At 46.4% G+C, this 22,183-nt stretch overlaps 1 protein-coding gene across 2 annotated transcripts; it reads left to right on the plus strand.

The window, feature by feature from the left end:
* The first annotated feature begins 766 nt into the window (after nucleotides 1-766).
* On the plus strand, nucleotides 767-21,901 carry KANK3 (KN motif and ankyrin repeat domains 3). 2 transcript variants are annotated; one of them, XM_007489470.3, is made up of 12 exons: nucleotides 767-1,447; nucleotides 7,844-7,971; nucleotides 8,969-9,007; nucleotides 9,315-10,649; nucleotides 10,727-10,820; nucleotides 11,369-11,566; nucleotides 11,712-11,799; nucleotides 11,897-12,119; nucleotides 19,561-19,703; nucleotides 19,884-20,084; nucleotides 20,335-20,433; nucleotides 21,131-21,901. In XM_007489470.3, exons 3-12 carry the CDS (start codon nucleotides 8,974-8,976, stop codon nucleotides 21,209-21,211), a joined length of 2,496 nt encoding a protein of 831 aa, XP_007489532.2. In that variant the 5' UTR covers nucleotides 767-1,447; nucleotides 7,844-7,971; nucleotides 8,969-8,973; the 3' UTR covers nucleotides 21,212-21,901. The 2 variants fall into 2 exon arrangements, with proteins under 2 accessions (XP_007489532.2, XP_007489531.2); XM_007489469.3 differs by having other exon boundaries at nucleotides 830-1,447; nucleotides 11,366-11,566.
* Nucleotides 21,902-22,183: the final 282 nt, after the last annotated feature.

The raw sequence follows: 22,183 nt of genomic DNA on the forward strand, positions 1-22,183 counted from the left end.
GGAGTCAAAAGTCTCAAAACTCACGAGGAAAAAAAAGTCAAACTCAGAGGAAGTCACTTTCCCTTTCAGAGCCTCTAAAGTAAATAGGATTTGGATTAAATGGTCTTCCTGCTTAAAACTATATGAGTCTATAATTAGGCTCAGGATAGAAGATTCCTGAGGGAGCTATGGCAGGACTGCACATAAGAGGCATAAATAAACGTTCATTAAATTCAGGGTTCCAGACCTGAGGGAAATAGAAATTATTTATAAGCCAGGCAAGCATCGGAGCAGATAATAGAGTACAATAGAGTCTAGCTTTGGCCGTAGTTGTGACCAACTCTTTGTGATCTCATTTGGAGTTTTCTTGGCAAAGATATTTCCTTCTTTAGCTCATTTTGAAGATGAGGAAACTGAGGCAAACAGGGTAAAATAACTTGCCCAGGATCTCATAGCTAATTTGAATTTGAACTCTGGTCTTCCCGATTCCAGGTCAGTGCTTTATCCTTGGTGCCCGTAGTTCTTACTCATCTCCTATTTCAGTCTGAGTACCAATCTCTGATTCCTTGGATCTAGTTCTTCCTTGGGCTTGCATGACTTAGAGGGTGAAAGGGATGGCCATCCTGGAGGAATAGGGTGGAAGTCGTTCTGGAGGTGGAAGGCTCATTCTGCCCCTCGGTGGCTCTCGGATTGGATGGAGAGAGGACAAACACAGACAGAAAGAATGAGCAGTGTGAGCGTCAGAGATGGCTAAGTGACCCGCAGAACGGCTGAGTGCCTCTGGAGGGTGGGGTTGAAGTGATTGCCTGCAGCCATGCACTCAGGGAGGGAGTTCTCCGTGGAAGGCGGTTCTAAAATTCCAGGCTGGGGCTCCAGTCTCAGTTTTGAACTGGGTTGGGCTCTGAGCCCCGGAGGTTCCGCTCCGGTAGATTCTGGCCATTGCAGTGGCCACAGCTCTGGCCTCTAGGCTGAACTCTGGTCTCCACTTTAGGACTAGGTTTGGTCTTTCCTTTGGGCTCCAGTCTTCCATTTGGGCTGAATTCTGGTTTGCACTCTGCGCCCGAGATGGATTCTGGGCCTGGGCACTAGCACTGGCTGAGCTTTGGGCTCTCTGAGTTGGGTTGCGCTCTAGTCTCGGTTCTCCAGTCAATAGGCTAGGCTCTAGGTTCTAAGTGCCTCTGCAGGCTCTCGGACGGACAGCTGCCCGAGGAAATCTCAGGCCTGGGGTGGTTGGGCCGGGATCAGCGGGCCGGGACGAACACAGTCCGCAGGGAGGGGCTCGGAGCTCCGTTTGGGCTCGTGAGGGACTCAGCTTTTGGATTCCCCGCCCCTCCCCAGCCCTTACGCTACCATTGGGCTTCCTGGAACCCTTCGCTTCGTGATTGGCTGATGCAGTTGCCAGTTGGTTTATTAAGGAGAGCATCGACTTCTGCCAGAGGCTCCGGTGTTGGGGCCGGGAGCAGCTCAGGTAGGAGAGTTTGGAATTCCCGACGGGACGGGAGGAAGGGAGCGAGGGAGGGACGGAAGGACCAGGGGATGGTGATGTAGGGTTTGGGGAGGGAGATGAGAGAAAGGGATGAGGACCTGGGTTAGAGGTCTGAGGGCGCACGGACTGAGGATTTGGAGGGGGTGGGGGTTGGGGCGGGGATGGGGTGGCGGGAGTGGGAGCTGGTGGAGCAGAGACAGTGGGGCTGGGCAGGAGAAGGCATAGGGGTGGCAGGGGTCCGGGGAGTAGGTGAGGGTGGGAATGGGGTTGCAGGTTCAGTCCAATTCCAGGGGTATTTCCTAGGCAGGTCACCTTCCCTGGATGGTAAGAAAAGGGTAAGGGGGAGCCCTTGGGAGTGGGCTCTCAAAGATGTCCCAGAAAGGACCAAGCAGCTGGGCGGGAAGCGTCTCCTCTATTTCTGCCACCTCCAGAAGGGGAGGATGTGATTCCTCATCCTTGTGACTAGACTGGGGTCGGGAGAGTGGGAGTTGTTAAGGCTTTGTCCTTGGGGAAGGAGGGGGCGGGCTGGCCCATGGGAAGGGGGGGGAGGCAGTCTTGGAAGCCTCTGACCATGTTGCTACTCTTTCTCAGGTAAGGTAGGGGTCCAGACCTGGCAGCCTGTCTGGCACAGTTTCCTACCTGGGGCTGGTACCAGGCCTCCCCTGCTCAACCTAGCTGATACATGGATATCACCTATCTTTTCTCACTCCACCCTCAGCCCTGGAGACTGGGCCTGGAAGAGGGAGGGGGCCCCCAACCTCTCCGGAAGCAGGGGCCTGGGAAGCAGCCCCAGGGGCCCTGAGAGACAATGGGCAGGCGGATGAAGCCGCCTAGCTAGGAAGGAAGAATCTTTGTCCTTTCCGTCCCCTCCCACTCCTAGGGATAGTGAGGGAGCTCTAGGGGGGCCTGGGACCTCCATGCCTAACTGGGGTGGGGCCTCACTGAGGACTGTTCTTGCTGTCTTTCAAGCCGGAATGGGGAAGCCAGGCAGGCTTTCTTCCTTTGATCCACAAATGGGCAGCCTCTGAAACCTTTGACCTTCCCAAAATAGGGTCTGCAACTATTGCCAAGGTCTTATAGGACTTTGAGGTGCAAAAGACTAGAAAAACCTTCTAGACTCTACTCCTCATGTTATAAAAGGGGAGAAATGAAGCCCAGTAAGGAGAATAGCTGTCTCAAAGAATTCAATATGGGGAGAGGAGATAGAGACCCGTACAAGCCCCTCATTCCCACCTCCAATTGAGAATACCAGTCTTCCTGTCAGTTGTCCAAGGAGGTACAATTAGTAAGTAATTTTGCTTCTTGAGCCTCAGTTTCTTCATCTGTAAAATGGGGAATAATAATATCCACACTACTTGCCTCAGTATAGAAAAGCACTTTGTAATCCTTAGATGTGTTAGCTGTTAGTGTTGTTATAATTCATCCCCTCACCAATAGTTAAGGCCTTTTTCCCTCCTCCTTCTTTCCCCATTCCCAACTTGTTACCCAGTGATAATAGCAGTTCTGGATCCCAAAATAGCTGGCAGGGCCCTGGGAGTCATGATGGGCTAATGAGGGGCTCTTAGGCAGCAGCATCCCCATTCCTTGACAGCTTAGGGCAGGGGGTAGGCGGGTGAAGCAAGGAAAGCTGTTTACTAAAATCAGGGCTTGGGAGCCCATTTTGATTCTCTCTCTGTCTCTATCTCCGTCTCTGTCTCTTACACATACACACACACACACACACAGACACACTCATACACGATGCTCCATAAAGTGATAGGGCGGGAGGTGGGTGGTATCATATGACACTGACAAACTGGTGATGGTGATGGTGGTGGTGGGGAAGGAGGGAGGGAGGACTGTGTTCTTCACACATACATCACTGAGTTCACAGAATCCTAGAATCTCAGACCTGGTTGGTTGGGACCTCAGAGGCCTTAATCCCTTTTAAGCAACCCCAGACAAGTGATCATGTAACCTGTACTTGAAGAATTCTGGTTTACTATTAGAGATAGCCCTTTCCCCTGAGAGGGGCTGACCTGGAGAGCCAGGGTCCAAATCAGGCTCCTGATCTCCTCCCTCCTTCCCTCATCTCCACCCCTCACCCCAAAGAGGCTCAGTCCCTGAGCTGTTACTGCCAGAACCTGGTCAGCTCTTAAGTATTTTTGGTCCTGTTTCCTGTGGCCTTTGGCATCTGACTTTGCTGAGTCTAAGCCATTCACCACTGGGGATGGGGGGGTGGAAGGGTTAGGAGAGTTACCTGTGACCAGGTGAGGGAATCAGGAGCCTGAGATGGACAGACTTCTGGCTAGAGGGAAGGTGAATGGAGTCAAGAGAATTAACTTGTCCAACTCAAGTGACATTTATTATGAATCTGTTAGTTATATCTAGGACCCTGGCCCGGGGGATACACCCACCCTTGTTTTTATAGGTTTAAAAGCACAACACAATTATAACCCAGACCCTGCTCCCAAGGAGCTTCCAATATAACTAACTGGGGAGTAACAAGTAAACAAATAATTCTGCTACTAGGGAGAGTGAGAAGTGCAGAGGAGACAGAGGGAGCAGGCATCATGCTGAGAGTCATCCAAGAGGCACATTCTTTCCTGCAGCTGGGTCAAGGAAGGCTTCATGCAGTAGTTGGCACCTAAGTTGGCCCTGGTTTGGGTGGAGCTTCTGGGCTTTTGGGGGAGATGAGCCTTGGGAGACCACAGCATCAGCATCTATCTCATAGGCCTAGAGCCCTCCCCTCCTTCCCCCTTGGTGCCTCCCTGTCCAGCTTCAGGGAGCTGGCATGTTTCCAGATGAGACTGGAATGTCTGAACTATGTATCACTAGCTTGGACAGGGGAGGAGTCTCAGGTCCCTGTTTTTTTCTACTGGCCCCAGCATTCCTGATTTCACCCTAGAAAAGCAGGGTGGGCCCGGGTCCCAAAGACTGCCTTCTTGACCCCTGTGGCTGTTTTGGCTGTTTAGAGAACTCAGGCTCCAGTTGCAAACAGATGTTCTAGCACCCTTGGCTTTGCACTGTGTGCTCAGCTGTTCCTTTTGGCCTCCTCCCTAACTTGGCAATGAAGTCACTTCTCCCGTTTCCAGGAAGTTAGACTCACACATTGTTCCAGCTGGGAGGGCAGGGAAAAGCCAATTTCCTCACGTATAAATAGGAAAGTGGAGTCCAGGGGGGTAAAAAGGGGAATGGAATTGCCCGAGGCCAGTGATGCAATCTGGACTGGAACCCAGGTCCTTGGGCTCCCAGGCTGCCCATTTAGTGAGAGTGCTGGAAATAGTGCCCTTGGAGACAGGTCTCTTGGAAACCCAAGGCTTGAGTGTTCTCTGCCTACGTCCTTCTCCTTGTCCCCTCCCGCTTGCCTGGTTGCCTCATAATGACTCACTTATAGGAAGTCATTCTTAGCCCTTTTGTCTTAGAATCATGAGATTTTGGACCTGGAAGGGATCTTGGATGCTTTCTGGCACAAATACTTTCCCCATTTTACAGAATAGGTATAGAGAAGGGTGGTGATTTGCCTAAGGTTACAGAAGTGGCAAACATCTTCCAGATGGTATAAACTTGGCTTCTTTTTAGAAGTGTGGCTAAATATGATGACCAGGTATTTCTAGATTGTACAATCATAGTGGAGGGAGGGAATAGACATTTATATAGTGGCTGTTATGTGACAGGCACTGTGCTAAGTGATTTATAAATATGGACCCATTTGATCTTGTAGACACATGGGATGCCAGTTTCTGTTCAATTTCCTCAGACTCAGGAGGTCAGTATCCCCAAGAAGTCACTCTTTTTTGGTCCAGAGCATCATCCTCACCCTGCTAGTAGAAATCAGTTTTCTTTCATATACCCAAACTGTCCTCTCTGATCACCTGGTTGCTTCTTATCAGAACACCTAGCTTCTCTTTTGATCTTTTTGGTCTCTAACCCAAAGACATTCAGTCTCACTTGGCACAATAGGAAGGAAGGAATAATTACTTGCTCCCATTGCTAGACTGCTTAAACACTTCCCTCACATGATTATGAAGTATGATGTTAGGTTTTAAAGCTGGAAGGGAAGAGTTCATCTAGTCCAACCCCCTTTACAAAGGAGGAACCTGAGGAGGGAGAGTAGGCATGGATGCAGAGGAGGAACCAAGTGGGTAGCATCATCAATATGGTGTTCAGCAGGGTCCTTGGAGTCAAGGCAGAGTCATGATTGGAATCCAAGTTCCCTGACTCCAGATCGAGTGTTTATTATGTTCCTACTTTACAAGTGCAGAAATTGAAGCTCAGAGTGATTAAGGGGTTTACTCCTTAGGTAAAAGATGATAAACTGCAGAGTTTGGATTGGAACTGAGGGCCAGAACTGTACTTCCTAGCTAGATAGCTAGTACAGTGGACAGAGGTGCTAGGTCTAGAGTCAGGAAGACCTGAGTTCAAATCTAGCCTCAGGCACTTACTAGCCTTGTGACTCTGGACAAGTCACTTAATCTCTGCCTTAGTTTCCTCAACTGTAAAATGAGGATGTTATTAGCACCTCCTTTCCAGGGTTGTGGGGACTGAATGAGATAACTTGTAAAAAACACTTAACATGGTGCCTAGCACAGAGGAGGTGCTTTATAAATGCTTATTCCTCCCTTCCCCCTTCTATATCATGCTAACTCTCAATCATTCATTCAAGTATAATTATAGGAGCCCATTTTCTACCTGTACCCTCCTACCCCCTTGGTTTCCAGCTCCCTAATAGTGACACAAGTCCTTTAGTCTTCCTGCTAGCCTCAGCAGTAATACTATAAATAATAATAATTGGAATAGAGGGAAGATCTTAGTTTTGGAACTGTGATTTCATCAGGATAGGGGGTTCTTGGTGGGGAAACTCCCTCCACCAATGCAAATCTATAACTGTTCTATAACATTTCAAAGACTTCCCTGAGAGATTCTGAGAGCTTGTCTCACCAAGAGTTTAAATGATTTAAGCTGTGGTTACATAGTGTCAGAGACCAAATATGAAACCCAAATCTTTCCTAACTCAAAGGTGGACTGTTACAGCAAACTGCATCTAAACTTCCCTTTCTAAAAATAATTAAATTTTTTTTTTTAATTTGTTATCTAACTGGTATAGGGAACTCCCTGGGAGGAAAATGTCCATCATTACAGATTGGCAATTGCTTTGCAACTTATAATAACTGGGCACTGAGAGGTTAAGTGATTTGCTAAGGCTTATTTAGCATAACAAGTCATTTTAAAAATGGGTGGCCATAGTATATAGGTAGGGGTGCTACATCTGGTAACTGAGGTTTGGATCCAATCTTTGCTAATTGTTAACTGTGTGACCCTGAGTAAGTCACTTCCCTTTTCTGGGTCTTCTCTATATGTAAAATGGCTTTGGAGCATGCAAAGTGTTTTTTCTATAATAATCTTGCTTAATAGAGCCACTTCATTTTATAGAGACAGAAACTTGAGGCCCAGAGTGGGCAGTGGTCTTGCATAAGAACACTTAGCTAGGAAATTCCTGAGCTAGGAACTGAACCTGGGTCTTCCAAGTTAAGGTACAAGTTCTTGTTGCTGTGGCCAAAGGTCCAGGATGGGGAGCTGAGCTCTATGGTTACTAGGGGTATCAGATTCAACCTGCTAGACAGAGCCTTAACTGGAGGGCCCTACTCTCCAGAAGCCTTTATTCACACAAAGCTCTTTTGCAACTTGCCCCCAACTTATCTTTCCAGCCCTAGCTTACATTCCTCTCCTCTTCTTCATCCTCTCTGTAGTTCCTGCAGACTGGTCAATTCCCTAAATATGGTACTTGATCTCTCTCTCTGAGCATTTGTGCAGGCTAGTCCCTTGCCTACAGCACATTTCCTTTTCATCTCTGACTCTTAGAATCTCATTTCCTTCAAAGCTCAGCTCAGGGACCCTGCTCCCCCCTTCCCCCCAACTCCTCAACATAAGACTATTCCTCATCCTGCCAGCTGCCAGGGCCTCCTTTGCCCACTATGCTCATGTATTTTGTTGTTCATTTTACAGTTGTGTCCAGCTTTTCATGACCATATTTGTAGTTTTCTTGGCAGATAGAATGGAGTGGTTGGCCATTTCCTTCTCCAGCTCATTTGATAGATGAGGAAACTGAGGCCAACAGGGTCACATAGCTAGTGAACATGTCTTCAGCTAGATTTGAATTCTGTAAGATGTCTCCAGCTCTTGGAGTTGCCCCTGCAGGAAAGCCACCTAGCTGTCCTACCATGTATTTACTTTATTAACATTTTGTGCATATCCATATATAAACACATTGTTTCCTCTAAAGGAAATGTAAGCTTCTTGAGGCCATTTTTATTTTTGTGTTTCTAGCATCACTTACAGATGGTATCTAACCTGGCACGCAGATGGTGCTTAATAAATGCTTGTTGATTTGATTTCAAGGATCCTGCTGGAGATAATCCTGATACCAGCTCACCTCTCTTTTTCTTTGATGTGGAGAAAGGAGATGGGGGAAACCCTAGCTATATAGGAATCCTTCCAAGCCTCACCTCACTTTGCCCACTCAAAAGGTAGGTTGTTATGTTCTAGAGGCAGCCAGATGAATAAAATAGGTAACCTGGAATCTCCCTCCAGGAATTCCTAGACTTGACATAAACTCTCGACTAAAATGGCAGGATTGCCTCTGGATAGGGCTGGGGTGGGAGATGGGGTGCTCTCTTTAGTCTGACTTTTCACCGTTTTAGGTCTCACTCTTTAGAGACCTTAGTACCATCTGGGGATCATCATCTGTAATTAAATGTGAGTCACAGAAACATAGAATGTTAGAGCTGGGAGGGACTTGAGAAGGTAGCAAGTCAGAACTGGGAAGGATCTTAGAGAGCATCTTGCCCAGGAACTTTTAACCCCAGGACCCAAGGATGGATTTCAAGTCTGTGAATTTGGAGGAGGAAAAAAAAATTATCTTTATTTTTACTAATTTCTAACTGAAATTGAGCATTTCCTTCAGTTATGAATATAGGTAACCAAAAAAAAAGGTTCTGAGAAGGGGTCCAAAGACTTTACCAAAGGGGACCATGTCACAAACAAAGTTAAGAGCCCTTGGACTAGTTTAACCCCTTAATTTTTTTTTTTTAAACCCTTACCTTCCGTCTTGGAGTCAATACTGTGTATTGGCTCCAAGGCAGAAGAGTGGTAAGGGCTAGGCAATGGGGGTCAAGTGACTTGCCCAGGGTCACACAGCTGGGAAGTGTCTGAGGTCAGATTTGAACCTAGGACCTCCCGTCTCTAGGCCTAGCTCTCAACACACTGAGCTACCCAGCTGCCCCCAACCCCTTAATTTTATAGAGGAACAAAATGAGGTTTAAACAGGTTCTGTCTTCAGAGTCACATGGTTAGTAAATGAAGCAGAACAGGGACATGAATTTGGGTCTTTCTTGACTCCAAATGGAGGTCTGTCCTCCTGCCCCCAGCAGTTCCAGAGGAGAGGGCAGACTGAGCAGGACTAAGCTTAAATGTTTTATAAACTTCCTAGCCTAGGTTGAAATCTTTTTTCTTGCCTGCCCACAGAGACAATGGCCAAGTTTGCTATGAACCAGAACCTGCCAGGTGAGAAGAATTGGGGGGAGGGATTTTTCCAAGGGGATAAAGTAGTTGGGCTGGTGAGAAAGGCAAGGAAATTCAGGCTGTCCAGGTTCTTCCAGGAAGGAGAATTGGAAAGGCGGTGGTTCAGATCTCCCCAGCAGGGAATCCCTTTTGCCCGAGATATGGGTGATCTCTGGGTTTCCTCTTCCCCTAGCCTTTGGGTCTGTTCCTATGTTTGCTCCCCAAATACTTGGGTCTGACCCCATGTCTTCTCTCTGGTCTCTAGCCCCTGACTATTAGTAGTTCTCAATCATGTGTTTCTCCCCTCCAGACCTGGGTGGCCCCTTTCTATACAGGGACCAGGATGGTGGGGTTCGAAGTCCATATTCAGTGGAGACTCCTTATGGCTTCCAGTTGGACCTGGATTTCCTGAAGTATGTGGAGGATATTGAAAGTGGGCAGGGCCTCCGAAGCAGAGCCCCTCTGCCCACTCGTCGACCCCGGGCACCCCGGCCTTCTGGTCCCCGAAGCCCTCGTAGCCCAGGACCTTGGACTTCCACAGAGTCCTTGGCCAGTGAGGATGGACGGGGGTCATCCCAGGGTCTGGGGGAGTCTGGGGGAGCCTTATCTTTGGCCCCAGCACCTCCCCTTAGCCTTGGCCTCCTACCACCACCATCACCACGAACAGCCTCAGGGAGAAACCCCAGGGTGGAGAAGACACTGCTGGAGACAAGTCGTAGGCTGGCACAAGAACAGGAGCAGGCGCCTGTCGGCACAGGACTTGGCCCTGGTCTGGGCTGGAGGAGCCCACTGAGCTCTGGCAGAAGCAGCCCTGCCCCAGCTGCCAGCCCAGCCCAGCTACAGCATGTTCGGGAGCAGATGGCAGCTGCCTTACGGAGACTGCGGGAGCTGGAGGGCCAGGTGAAGTCACTCCCTGCTCTGCAGAAGCAGCTGCGGACCTTACGTGAGGAGAGGGCGCGCTTGCTACAGGCAGGGTACCAGCTAGGCCCTGAACCCGAGCTAGAGCAGGAGCTAGACTCCCCCGCTCGGCCTGGGAAACTCGCTGAGTTACGCCGGCTGACCGAAAGACTAGCCACATCAGAGAGGGGGGTCAAGGCTCGAGCTCAGGCCCATGGGTCTTCTTGTGAGACAGGGACATTAGCGGTGCCTGAAACCCGGGAAGTGGGCACATTGATGGCACCTGAGATGCAGGAGATGGGTGTGTTGGCAGCATCCGAGACCTGTGAGGCAGGCATCCTGGTCCTACCCAAGACTTGTGAAGAAGGCATGTTGGCAGTGCCCGAGACCCATGAGGCAGCCACATGGGTGACAGAAGAGCTATTAGGGGTGCGAGATGCCGCTGAACGGGAACTAGAGATGCTGAAGAGCAGTCTGGAACACCAGCGTGGGGTGAGTGCTTTCCTGCAGGAGCGACTCCAGGAGCTGGAGGCTGTTCAAGTTCTGAAGGAAGAGGAGGCACTATCCCAGTCACGACAAGAGGCTGCCACCCAGACCCCCAGCCACCTGAGCCAGGGGACCACGGCTGAGAAGGGCACACAGGCTGAGCTGGGGCCCCTGGAACCGAGCCATGGAGAGGCTGCCCCATCTGGGCAAGAGGTTCTCAGTCAAGTGCCAGCCCAACAGAGCAGGGTCGTAGCCCAGGCTGGTGAGTTTGGCCTGCTCTTGCTTTCTGCTGTATTCCTGTGGGCGCTGCCGAGTCCAACAATTATACTTTGTCTCCAGGTACCCTCAGATCCATCATGAAGAAACGAGATGGAGCAGCGGAGCCCAGCTCTGGCCCTAAAAGCCTGCAGTTTGTGGGCATCCTCAATGGAGAGTGAGACTCTAGAACCCAATGCCCTTCTAGGCTCTGGGTTCTCTCCTGGTCCCCAGTAAAGAGCCCCGGGTTTGAAGGCAGATGCCTGGATTCCAGCTCTAGCTCTGCCACTCACTAGCTGTGTGACTTTGGGAAAGTCACTTCCCCTCTTTGGCATTAGCTTCCTCATCTACAAAATGAGGGGGTTTGGCCTAGCTAATCTCAAAGGTCCCTTCAATTCTAAATCCTTTGATATCGTGTTTGATTTTCCATAGCTTAGCTCTAACTCTTTTCCTTGTTCTGGGCTATAGCTTCCTTCCATGATTCAAAAGTGGCTTTCTTGGATGGTAGTAGTTTCCTCATTACTACAGAATAGTTGACTATATTGGTCAGGAAGGTTGGGCAGGGGGAGATGCCAGGCCAGGAACACATCATATGGGATGTCTTGAGGCCATGTTTAGCTTTGAGAGTTTGGGATTCTAGAATCCTGTTTGGCACTTGGGGCCTAGTTATTTTCAGTCCCCAAAGCTTCTTTGTCTTCCTCTACCCATAAGCCTTTCTCCCAGCAGGTATGAGAGCTCCTCATCCAGTGAAGAGGAAGAGGCCAGTGATGGGGATAGTGATTCAGAACCAGGGGACCCCGAGGGCTCTTCAGATGATAGCTCCAGCTCTTCTGGCCACTCTCCACCTCATTCCCCAGGGAGCAGCTCTTCTGGTGTCCAGGACCAGTCACAGACTGCACAGGATGCCCCTGACAACCGGGAGAAGTGAGTAGGACTGAAGGGAAGAGTAAGTCAGTTTTGTTCTGTCCCTGGGAGGGTCTCCATCCTATCCAGAGTCTTGCTCTGCCTCCTTTCTATACCTTTAGGAGTCTTCCTTGTTCCTTAGGGCTCCTTTTCTTACTTGCTTCAGGTTTGAGCTGAGTCCCCGCCTGAAGGAAGCCTGCCTGGTGCTTCAGAAGCAGCTGAGCCAGCCCAGGGGCAGCCGGGACCGGGAGGGAGTAAGTTCCCAGTCCCCCAAGTCTCCTACCATCAAGACTGTATAAGCAGGGCCATGGGCAAAAATCTCCTGTCACTCTGTTTTCTATGTCTTCACAGGCTTCCTGCACTTCACGTCTGGTACAGCAGGAATGGTTTCGTGTGTCCAGCCAGAAGCACTCCCGCCCTGGTCCTGTGGCAGCCCTCTTGGCTTCCCTGAATGCACACTCGCCAGCATTGCTGGCCCATGTGGTCAACTTGGCAGATGGCAATGGCAACTCAGCCCTGCATTACAGTGTCTCTCATTCCAATTTTGACATTGTACGCCTGCTGCTAGATACTGGTCAGTGGGGCCTGGGGCCTGGGGCCTGGATTGAGGCATGGAAAGCAGGGGTGGGAGCTGGTCAGAGGGAGTCAGTACATAAAAGAGTTGATCAGTTGACCGTGGAAGTCCAGCTCTAGCTGGAAGTCATAAGGTATTTCCACTGAATAGGAACTTAGACCCTGACCATCCTGGTTCCTGTGGAGAAAGGAGTCATCCAGGTCTGAGGAAGAAGCACAGGATTCAGGGCTAGAGACATTAGAATCAGGGCCAGAGATGGAAGTGGGAGACAGGCTAGATCTGGTCAGTGGGGCTGAGAGCTGGGATTTATTACAACTATTACTACTCATGTTACGGGAGCTTCATTCCATCAACCAGTCATTCTCTTCCCTCCTCGTTCCCCTTTCATTTTAAACCTTTGTCCTCTGTCTTACAATCAACACTGTGTACTGGTTCCAAGGCTGAAGAGTGGTAAGGGCTAGGCAATGGGGGTTAAGTGACTTGCCCAGGGTCACACAGCTAAGAAGTGTCTGAGTCAGTCTCCTTTGAGTAGCCCATCATTTATGATGTGGAAGAGGCTTCTTGCCATTTGGAAGTCATGTCCTTGAGGATGGGAGATAAGATCTGTATAAGAGTGTAGAATCTTGGACTAGAATGTGTGTTGCGATTCAGACTGAGGCTCTTAAGAACTCAAGAGGATCTTGGATTAGCCTGAGGATGCTTGGATAAATCATATTTCTAGAGTCAGAAAGGAATCTTGGAACTTTCTAGTGTGACCCCTTTCTCCAAACAAGAATTCTCTACAATTTCCCCAAAAGGGAGCCTTCTACATCTGCTCAAATAATTCCAATGTCAGAGAGCTCACGACTAGAAGAACTGTAAAATTCAGAACTGGAAAGGGGCATTCAATTCAATAAGCACTTATTACTTACCTACTATGTGCAAGATGTTCTATGCTAATAATACAAGAACAAAAATTTGTTTCTGCTGTCAAAGAGTTTACATTGTATTGGTGGAAAACATGCACCCAAAAAATTACTATGAAATTTACACCAAATTAATTCCTGGGAGAAGGTACTAGTAAATGAGGGAATGAGGACAGATTCCACAGTAGGAGGTGACATGGGAACTGAGCTTTGAAGAAAGTGAGAGATTCTGAGAGGAGATAAAGAGGGAGGGCAGGGGAGACTCATTGAGTCTGGAAATGGAATGAGTGTCTGGGGAACCACTAATGGGCCAGGGTGACTGGATTATAGTGTGTGCAAAAGAAAATAGCCCAGGATTATGAACCTGGAAAGGTAAGTTGAAGCCTTTATGAGCCAAAATTTGAATTTAGGTCTTCTGGTACCAAATGTAGTGCTCTCCCCCTTATATCTCTAGAGCTGAAAGATATTTGAGTAGTTTGTCTCATTGTGGGATGACTCATTGTTAGGAAATGATCAAGCCAGATTCTGACTGTAATTGCCACCCTCTGGGGCTAAGCAGAAGGAGGCTTATTCCTTCTTCTTTTTTTTAAACTCTCACCTTTCATCTTAGAATCAATACTGTGTATTGGTTCCAAGGCGGAAGAAAGGTAAGGGCCAGGCAATGGGAGTTAAGTGGCTTGTCCAGGGTCACACAGCTAGGAAGTGTCTGAGGTCACATTTGAACCTAGGACTTCCCATCTCTAGGCCTGGCTTCAATCCATGGAGCTACCCAGCTGTCCCCTATTCCTCTTCTTTAGGACAGTCCTTCAGCTACTGAAAGAAAGCAATGAGTCTGAGGCCTTTAGGACTAACTTTTAGTGGTGAAGCATCCTTACTAACTTAATAACTTACCTAAGTTATTTTTTCTTGGGCTTCATGGACCTCAGTGGGAAGAGGGACAGAGTCTATTCCTGTTATCAGGGTTTAGTGAACACTTCCTATTTGTACTTCTTTCTAGCACTGTACACTCACATATGCTTAGTGCCGTCTCCCCAAATTGAAGAGGCTTCATTCCTTTAGTTTGTTCCCATCTCTAATCTCCCAGGACTACATCCAGTCCTTTCTCTAGATCACTTAGGTCTCCCCTGGAGGGCAGGACCAGATCCACTATAATGCCTCTTCCAGGTATGAAATGGATACCCCAGAGTCTAGAAATGGGAGGGTAGGATGTAGAGCTAAAAGGGACCCATCCAGGTTGCTTAGACCAATTCCCAACCTCCCCAATGTACACATGTGGAAGAAAATAAGGTCCAGAGAGGTAAGTGTCAGAGCTAGATGTACAAACCAGGTTTGTGAGATGCATTCCCAGTGCTTATTCTACTATAGCATGTTACGTCCTTTCCACAGTTGTAGAAGTTCAGGGCTAGGAGAGTCCTCAGAGGTCATCTGGTCCAACCCCAAATTCTATATTTTACAGATGGGAAAACTGGAAAAAGGGGTAGAAACACTTGGCCATGTTGTATAGTGAGCCAGAGCCAGAGCCAAAGCCTACACTAGAAGAATTTAAGAACTGGAGAGGGCCTCAGTGGTCATCTAATCCAAAGTTTAAAGAAAAGGAATTCCTTACTGTAACCTATATAAGAGGTTGGTCTCCTTTTAAAGGCATCCAAAGAAAGTCTAAAGACTATGGCTTGTAAAGGCAACTCATCTCCCCTTTGCCCAGCTCTGTTCCTTAGAAAGTTTTTCTTGACATCAGACCTAAATTTGCTTCTTTGTAACTTCCACCCATTGTTCCTGGTTTAGACTTTTGGGGCCAAATAGAACAAATCTAATCTATTTTCCACACAATAGCTTTTCAGATACTTGAAAGCAGCTATCCTGGCCTCCTGAACCTTGAAGCTCATATGATGTGGACTCAAGGCCCTTTACCATCTTGATTATCCTATAGAGACTCTGGTTTTTCAATCTTCTTAGATTGAAGTGACCAGATTTGAACAAGAGGCCTTAGATGGGATCAGGAGAATAGGCCTACCACTTGCCTATTGCAAGAAGTCAGGTCCCACAATGCAGGCCAAGATTGTGTTTACACTTTTGTTTGTCATTTCATAGTTACTGATTCATATTGTATCTGTAGTACTCTATGCCAATCTTTTTTAAAACTGCCACTGTCTGTCCATACCTTTCATCTTTTGCCCTTGTGAAATTGATTTTTTAGTACAGGTTAAGACTTCACATTTATCCCTAATGAATTCCATCTTATTAAGATGTAATCCAATGTTTTGGAATCTCAGAAGTCTTTTGGATCCTGACTCTGTCTTCTATTATGTGAATTAGCTTCTCAGTTTTGTGTCATCTGCACATTTGATAAGCATGTTTTCTATGTCTTTAGAATTTCCAGCTCTAAATCTCTGACTTCAAATAGCTGATCCAGGATTAAAACCCAATTCCTCTGACCACATTTACTGCTTTCCACTTTAGCACATTGTCCCCATCGTGTCTCCAGCTGCCTTAAGCTTGCCAAGTTTAACCTAGTTACATCGAACTCTTGACTGTTTCTGCAGGAGCTCAGATGTCCTCAGACGTCTATCATCTAGTTCAACCTCTTCATTTTACTGGTTGGGTGACTTGGGGCAGATTCTTCCCTTCTCTATGACTTATTTCCCCTGTCTATAAAATGGAGGATTGAAGAGGTTGGATTCAAAATCTCAGTTAGCTCTAAATCCTATGATCTGTGTTGAGTCCTTGCTCAGGCATTTACTCACTGAGTAAAATATTTACTCTGAGCCTGTTTTTCTCAGATGTAGATGACAAAACATGCATTGCCTACTTCATGGGGTGCTTTGGACACAGTTTTTAAATGTTAAAAGCCTGATGGGAATTGGGTGTTATTTACCTTGACATCTTGATATCACACATATCTTCCTATTTCTAAATCCTATGATCCTAACCTGTAGAGATTGCAACCCATGTGTTGATCCCTGTAGTCCTTGCCTTAGATGAGTGAGCTTTCCTAAGGTCTGCTGAGAGAAGAAACTCCCCTTCCTCCATGGATTTATGTTTGTCAACTGCAGCCCCTAATGTGGTGTCTGCTAAGGAGTCTGCCCAGTGAGGCCTTGAGTACCCCACTGTAGGAATTAAATTTTAATGATTGACTAAAATATATGAAAATTATAAATAAGATGGTAGTTGCCAATTCAAAGTATTATTGCTCAATTTAATAGCTTTTATTTACAAAAGAGGTGGAAAGAGTGTGAACTTTTAAAATTACTCCATCCTACATATCCAATTTGTTGTCAAGGCCTGTTGATTTTACATTCATCTTGCTTATATTCCCATCTGAGGGCTTGCACTAGGGTGGTGGTACTGTCAGAGGAAACTGACAAGTAGACTCCCTGGTGTAGGCACTTATAACCTCACTCTTGGGACTGTTGCAAGGCTGCTGTTTAGTTTTCCTTTCTAAAATCTCTCTCCACTCCAGTCAATCCTCCATTCAGCTGCCAAATTGATCTCCCTAAAGTACAAGTTTGAGCATGTCACACCTTCCTCCCTTAAACTCCAATGGCTCCCTAAATTTCTATGCTCAACTATAAAATCCTCTGTTCAAACTATCTCTCTTTACCTCCTGCTCTTTAAAACAAAAACAAAAAAACTCTTATCTTCTGTTTTATTTGATACCAAGTATTGATTTCTAAGAAGAGTGGTAAGGATTAGGCAGTTGGGGTTAAGTGACTTGCCCAGGGTAATAGAGAATCACAGACCAAATTTGAACCAGGACCTCCCATCTTGAGGCCTGGTTTTCTATCCACTGTGCTACCTAGCTGTCCTTTTTGCCCAACTTTTCCAGTCTTCTTACATCTTATAGCTCATGTATTCTTCAGTCCAGTGACACTGGCCTCCCAGTTGTTTGCTGTCCTCAAAAAAGACACTTAATCTTCTGACATTTTTTCTGGCTTTCCCTCATGCCTGGGACGTTCTCTCTCCTGGCTACTCTGGCTTCCCTGAAGACCCAGGTAAAAGCTCATCTTCTACAGGAAGCTCTACTCTGACAGCCCTTAATGCTAGTGCCTTCCTTCCTTCAGTTGATTATTTCATATTTATACTGTATAAAGCCAGTTTGTTCAGCTGCTGCATGTTGTCTCTTTCATTAGACTGTGAGCTCCTTGAGATGTGTATAGTTTTTTGCATTTTATCTCTCCCATTAGAGAGCTCCTTGGTGCCTTTCTTTGTATGTCACACTTAGCATAGGGGTCTGGCATAGTAGATGCTTAATAAATGCTGAGTGACCATAGGAATCCTTTGAAGACTTTTTAAGCATGGAAAGACCTTGGTGAGAACTACATTAGTAAGATTATTTCTGGCAGTTGAATGGATAGATGGGAGAACAAAAAGACTAGAGGCAGAGATCAATTAGAAGATTGTTATGATCCTCCAAGTATGAAAATACTAAGGGCCTAAGCCAAGATGGTGGCTGTGAGCAAAGGAAGTAAGACATAAGATGTTAGGAAGGTAGAATCAATAGTACCTAGAAACTGATTGGATACTGGGTAGAAGGAAGAATCAACAGAATTATCAAATTTTGGAGGGGCAAGTTTAAAGGAGAAGATAACACCATCTTGGTCTCTGCTGAGAGAAGCTTCAACTTAGATATGCTCTAAGGCAATATGCTCACACCATTATGGTCCCATTTTACTTGCTAACACTATTTTGCATTTCAATTCCCTGTCATTAGAATGAGGGAGTTGATTAAATGGTCTGTCTAGAAAAAAACTAGGCATTCTGATTTAGGCAGCTTCCATCCTTCCCAAAAGGTTTATTAGTTAATATTTACAATTCAAGGTTTGCAAGTACTTTCATTTGTTCCTTATAATAACCTTCCGGAAGTAGATGCTGTTGTTATTCCCATTTCACAGATGAGGAAACAGGCTAAAGTTAAATTACTCGCCCAGTCACACAGCTAATAATTGTCTGAGACAGGATTCAAATTCAGATTTTTTTAACTTGTCTACTATGCTACCTAAGTTCCTTGCCTCTTTATTCCCATAAAAAGTGTTGTTGGTTCAGTTGTTTGAGTCCTGTCTAGGCTCTTCATGACTCTATTTGTAGGTTTTCTTGGCAAATATGAAGAACTGAGGCAAACGAGGTTAAGTAACTTGCCCAGGGTCATACAGCTAGTGTATGAAGCCAGATGTGAATTCAGAAGATAAATCTTGACTTCTGGCCCTTCTTCCACCATGTCCCCCTAGCTACCCATAACAAATACCCTTTAAAACCATAATTTTTTTTTTTGCATCTCTTGAGAATACCAATGACTTATTAATAATTATAATCTCATAAGAACTTATCATATTCACTTTTTCCTGAGCACAGAATTCAACAAGGGGGAGCCGAGCATGGTTAGTGTGTACAGGGCAGTGACTGCAAAACTTTTAGAGATCATGTGCTGTCATCCCCCCCACCCACCCAAGTGCTGGGCATGTCCCACCCTTATCCCACATGGGGGAGGGGGAAACCCACTCCCACTGGGCTGCTGGGTGGAGGGGTGGGTAAAGTAAAGAATGCCCTCAGCAAGTATAGAGGGGAAGGGGAGTGACCTGAGCCCTCCCCTCCCCCTCAGCTCTGTGAGCTGCCCACCTTACCCCAGACACAGGAGGGAGAAAGTTTTCCCATTGGGCTATTGGATGGAGGGGTAGGTAATGTGAAAAAATGTCATCAGGCATGGTGGAGAGGGGGAAGGGAGCAGTTCTGCCCAAGTCCCTCTGCCTTTCTAGTAATTAATTTCGTGGGGGTAGGGCAGCTCATGTACCTACATAGAGTACTCCGTATGCCATCTTTGGCATACATGCCACAAATTTGCTACCACTAGTATAGGGAGAAATTTAGCTTGAATTTATCCCTACTTTGAAGAGCTCTAATCTTACTCCTTGAGTTTTCTTTCCCTTCTGATTACCAATTTGTCTGCCTTTTCACAATCCGAGTTTTTGGGGTCATCCACACCGTACTTTACCAGATTCCATTCCACAACACTCTAGTTTCTGGTTATGTGCTAACTGAGGACCAAGCAGAGGCTGGATGACCACTTCTGTTGGAAATGTTATTTTTGTTATCATGTAAAACACAGTTCCACATTGGTCATTGTTGTAAGACCACACTTATACAAAACTGAACCACTAAATAAAACTGTAAATGCACTGATATGAAAGATAGCATGTTTTCTGAAAGTGGTTAGCGTCCCCTGTTGGGAATATGCTAAGGGGAATTGATGCTTTGAAAGAGATTAGCCTAAGAGACTTGTATTCCAACCACATACCATTTTACTGATAGGGAAAATGAGATTCAGAATGAGGTAATAGGAGAGCTTCATGGGCCCTGAACTTTCCAGGCCAGTGTTTACCTTAAAGAAGGATGAAGTGTTTGAGGCTGAAGAGGAGTCAGAGTAAAATCCCACCCCTGCCTATAAGAAATTGAGATTAATAAAGTTGGCTTGCCGGATGCAAAAATTTGAGATCTGAAGACAAGAACTAGGGTATTACTCCCACTTTGTCCTTTCTCCCTTGCAGGGGTGTGTGAGGTGGATCATCAGAACAGAGCAGGGTACACAGCCCTCATGCTGGCTGCTCTGGCCTCTGTAGACGGAGATGACGACATGGATGTAATAAGGAGGCTATTCAGTTTAGGAAATGTCAATGCCAAAGCCAGCCAGGTGAGCCCTTCTCCACTCCCCGGGAACCCATAATCCCAGTTCGTCTTGGCTGGGTCTGGACTTAAAAGTACTTATTCTGATTGGAAGACCATCCTTGGCCCTGGTCTGTTCCTTTGCCCTGAGGGATAGATGCTTCCTATTATACTCCTAGCTCTGGCTTTATATCCTTGGTTTCTCCAGGCAGGGCAGACAGCCTTGATGCTGGCAGTGAGTCATGGTCGACAGGACATGGTAGCTGCCTTGCTAGCCTGTGGAGCTGATGTGAACCTGCAAGATGAGGAGGGCTCCACCGCTCTGATGTGTGCTAGTGAACATGGACGAGTGGAAATGGTGAAGCTACTTCTGGCAGAGCCAACCTGTGACCAAGCTGTCTTGGACAATGTGAGGCTGGGGCCTATATGGGGAAAGGAGGGTGGGGACAGAGAAGAAATGGGTTCAGAACATCGCCTGATTTGCCCAGAATTCCAGCTCCATTTGTCATTTTTCTTTTTTACTGGGATTACTATGGGCCTCAATATATCACTTCTTTCCTCTCTGAGGTTTCCTTGAGTCTAGACCACCCTCAAGAACTGCCAGGATAGGTCTCATCCCTCTGGTTAGGTTGTGGTGATTCTCCTTCTCCCCAATAAAGGAAGGCACCAGTGCCCTCGCTATAGCCCTGGAAGCCGGACAGGAAGAAGTTGCTGCCCTGCTGCATGCACATTTAAGCTCAGCTAAATCAGGGCCTTTGGTAAGTCCCCTTTTCAATAACTCTACAAAGATTCTTCCAGTACCCATTAGCAACATTCTGTGGAGGCAAGACTAGGCAGTGACTGTTGGGACTTTTATTTGGCTGCAAGTATGGGGCATAACAAATGGGAAGACTTGTCAGGTGAACTAGTAGAAACTACTGTCTACCACTTATCTAGGAAAGAGGTTTTAAACTAGTTCTGGTAACAGAGGGACTGATGTGAGGCATTTCAAAGAAATACTAGGACTTGGTAACTTGCTATATTTGGATGAATGTGAATATAGGAATTCAAAACTCACCAGGGGGACATCCAGATGGTGTTGCATATATACTTGGAAACACAGACTTAAAGTCAGAGCTGGAAATAGAAGGGAAGCTACTTATGCTGCAAATAGAGTAATTAATAGGACTAATCAATCTATTCTAGCATCATATAGAGGCACTTATGCCTCTTGAAAATGGGCATAATTTGTTTTATGTGCTAATTTTTCTGTAAGCATATTTGTACGCAAAGGGGAAGCAGCCTGAGGAGATTTAAGTTTAGAGATCAAATCTAGAATGAGGCCCTAAAATAGGATGGGAGCAAAAATAAAAAAGTTCAAAAATCCACATTCAACAGTGAGTTAATGAGAGACTTGGAAAAATAGATTAATTTCCTCCCCATCTCTTTCAACTCAACTCTATCCCTGTCTTCCAGACACCACCAGCGTCTCCAGATTCTGAGAACAGCAATACAGATGACAACTGTTGTGAAAACAAGGATGCAGGGCCTATGTGATTGGCCTTATCTCTTGTCCCATTCCAGCTAAACTATAACTTGATGTTCCTTTTCCACTAACCCATCTGAAGGAGAATAGCCTGGACCCATACAAGTTCCAAATTTTTGAGTGTCCCATAAAGTACCTTTAGAGCCTTTTATAAATTGGGGGAGCAATTACAACTGAACTTCAAGGTTCTTAGGAACTAGGGATTTGATCAGAAGATGAAATGAATTAGCTCAGGGAAAGGCACCCAGCAATAACTTTGCTTTTTGTAACTAAAGGCTTATAACAGGCCAACAGATCTACAGGAGGAACCCCAAGAATTCTCTCCAACACCTATCATGCTGTGATCGGCTAGTTCTTATTTTCCCCCAAGGGCTCCATCTATCCACCATGCCATTCTTAGTTCCTGTTCAATACCATCAAAGCTCTTCATCACTACTCAAGACCACTGAGAAAGGGAAAAAGGATAATAAGAGCTCCAGTGACTTATTGCAAGGCCAGGCCTCCAGTTTTAAAAATACACTACTCTATATAAGGTCTCCTGCTTTTGATCTTGCAAAGTACAATGAGTTGGCTCTGTGGTCATGGTCCTCACCCCAGCCCAAGTTCCTAAATAGCCTGGCTTCAATCCTGTTCTGAGGTCAAAGGTTCCCAATTCAATCTGGGGAAATGAAACTTTCCAATAAAATTCAACAATCAGGTTATACTGTCTGATTTCTGTTTGTGGGAGTGGAGAGGCCATATAAGAGTATTTGACCCCAATACTAGCTTACACCTCAGATGGCTCTTTCTAAAGTTCCATTTTCTTCCATTGTTTTCAAGATACCAGGCACGCCTCAGGGAATAAAAAATACCCCAAAAATACCTGATCATCCCACCTTTAGAAGGTCACACTACTCAGTAGCTTAGACAAAACTCTTTATTTTACACATCCCTTAAGACGTCTTTCCAAACTGGGACCAGCAGCCTAGGACCTCCATCTGAAA

The sequence above is a fragment of the Monodelphis domestica genome, chromosome 3 (genome assembly GCF_027887165.1).
Source record: "Monodelphis domestica isolate mMonDom1 chromosome 3, mMonDom1.pri, whole genome shotgun sequence".
Taxonomy (NCBI): domain Eukaryota; kingdom Metazoa; phylum Chordata; class Mammalia; order Didelphimorphia; family Didelphidae; genus Monodelphis; species Monodelphis domestica.

Bases quoted from the DNA above. Each gene is read 5' to 3' on its own strand.
- KANK3 (XM_007489469.3), top strand. From the start codon at position 8,974: ATGGCCAAGTTTGCTATGAACCAGAACCTGCCAG. The intron at 9,008-9,314 runs GTGAGAAGAATT...TCTCCCCTCCAG, and splicing joins TATGAACCAGAACCTGCCAG to ACCTGGGTGGCCCCTTTCTA. The intron at 20,085-20,334 runs GTGAGGCTGGGG...TCCCCAATAAAG, and splicing joins ACCAAGCTGTCTTGGACAAT to GAAGGCACCAGTGCCCTCGC.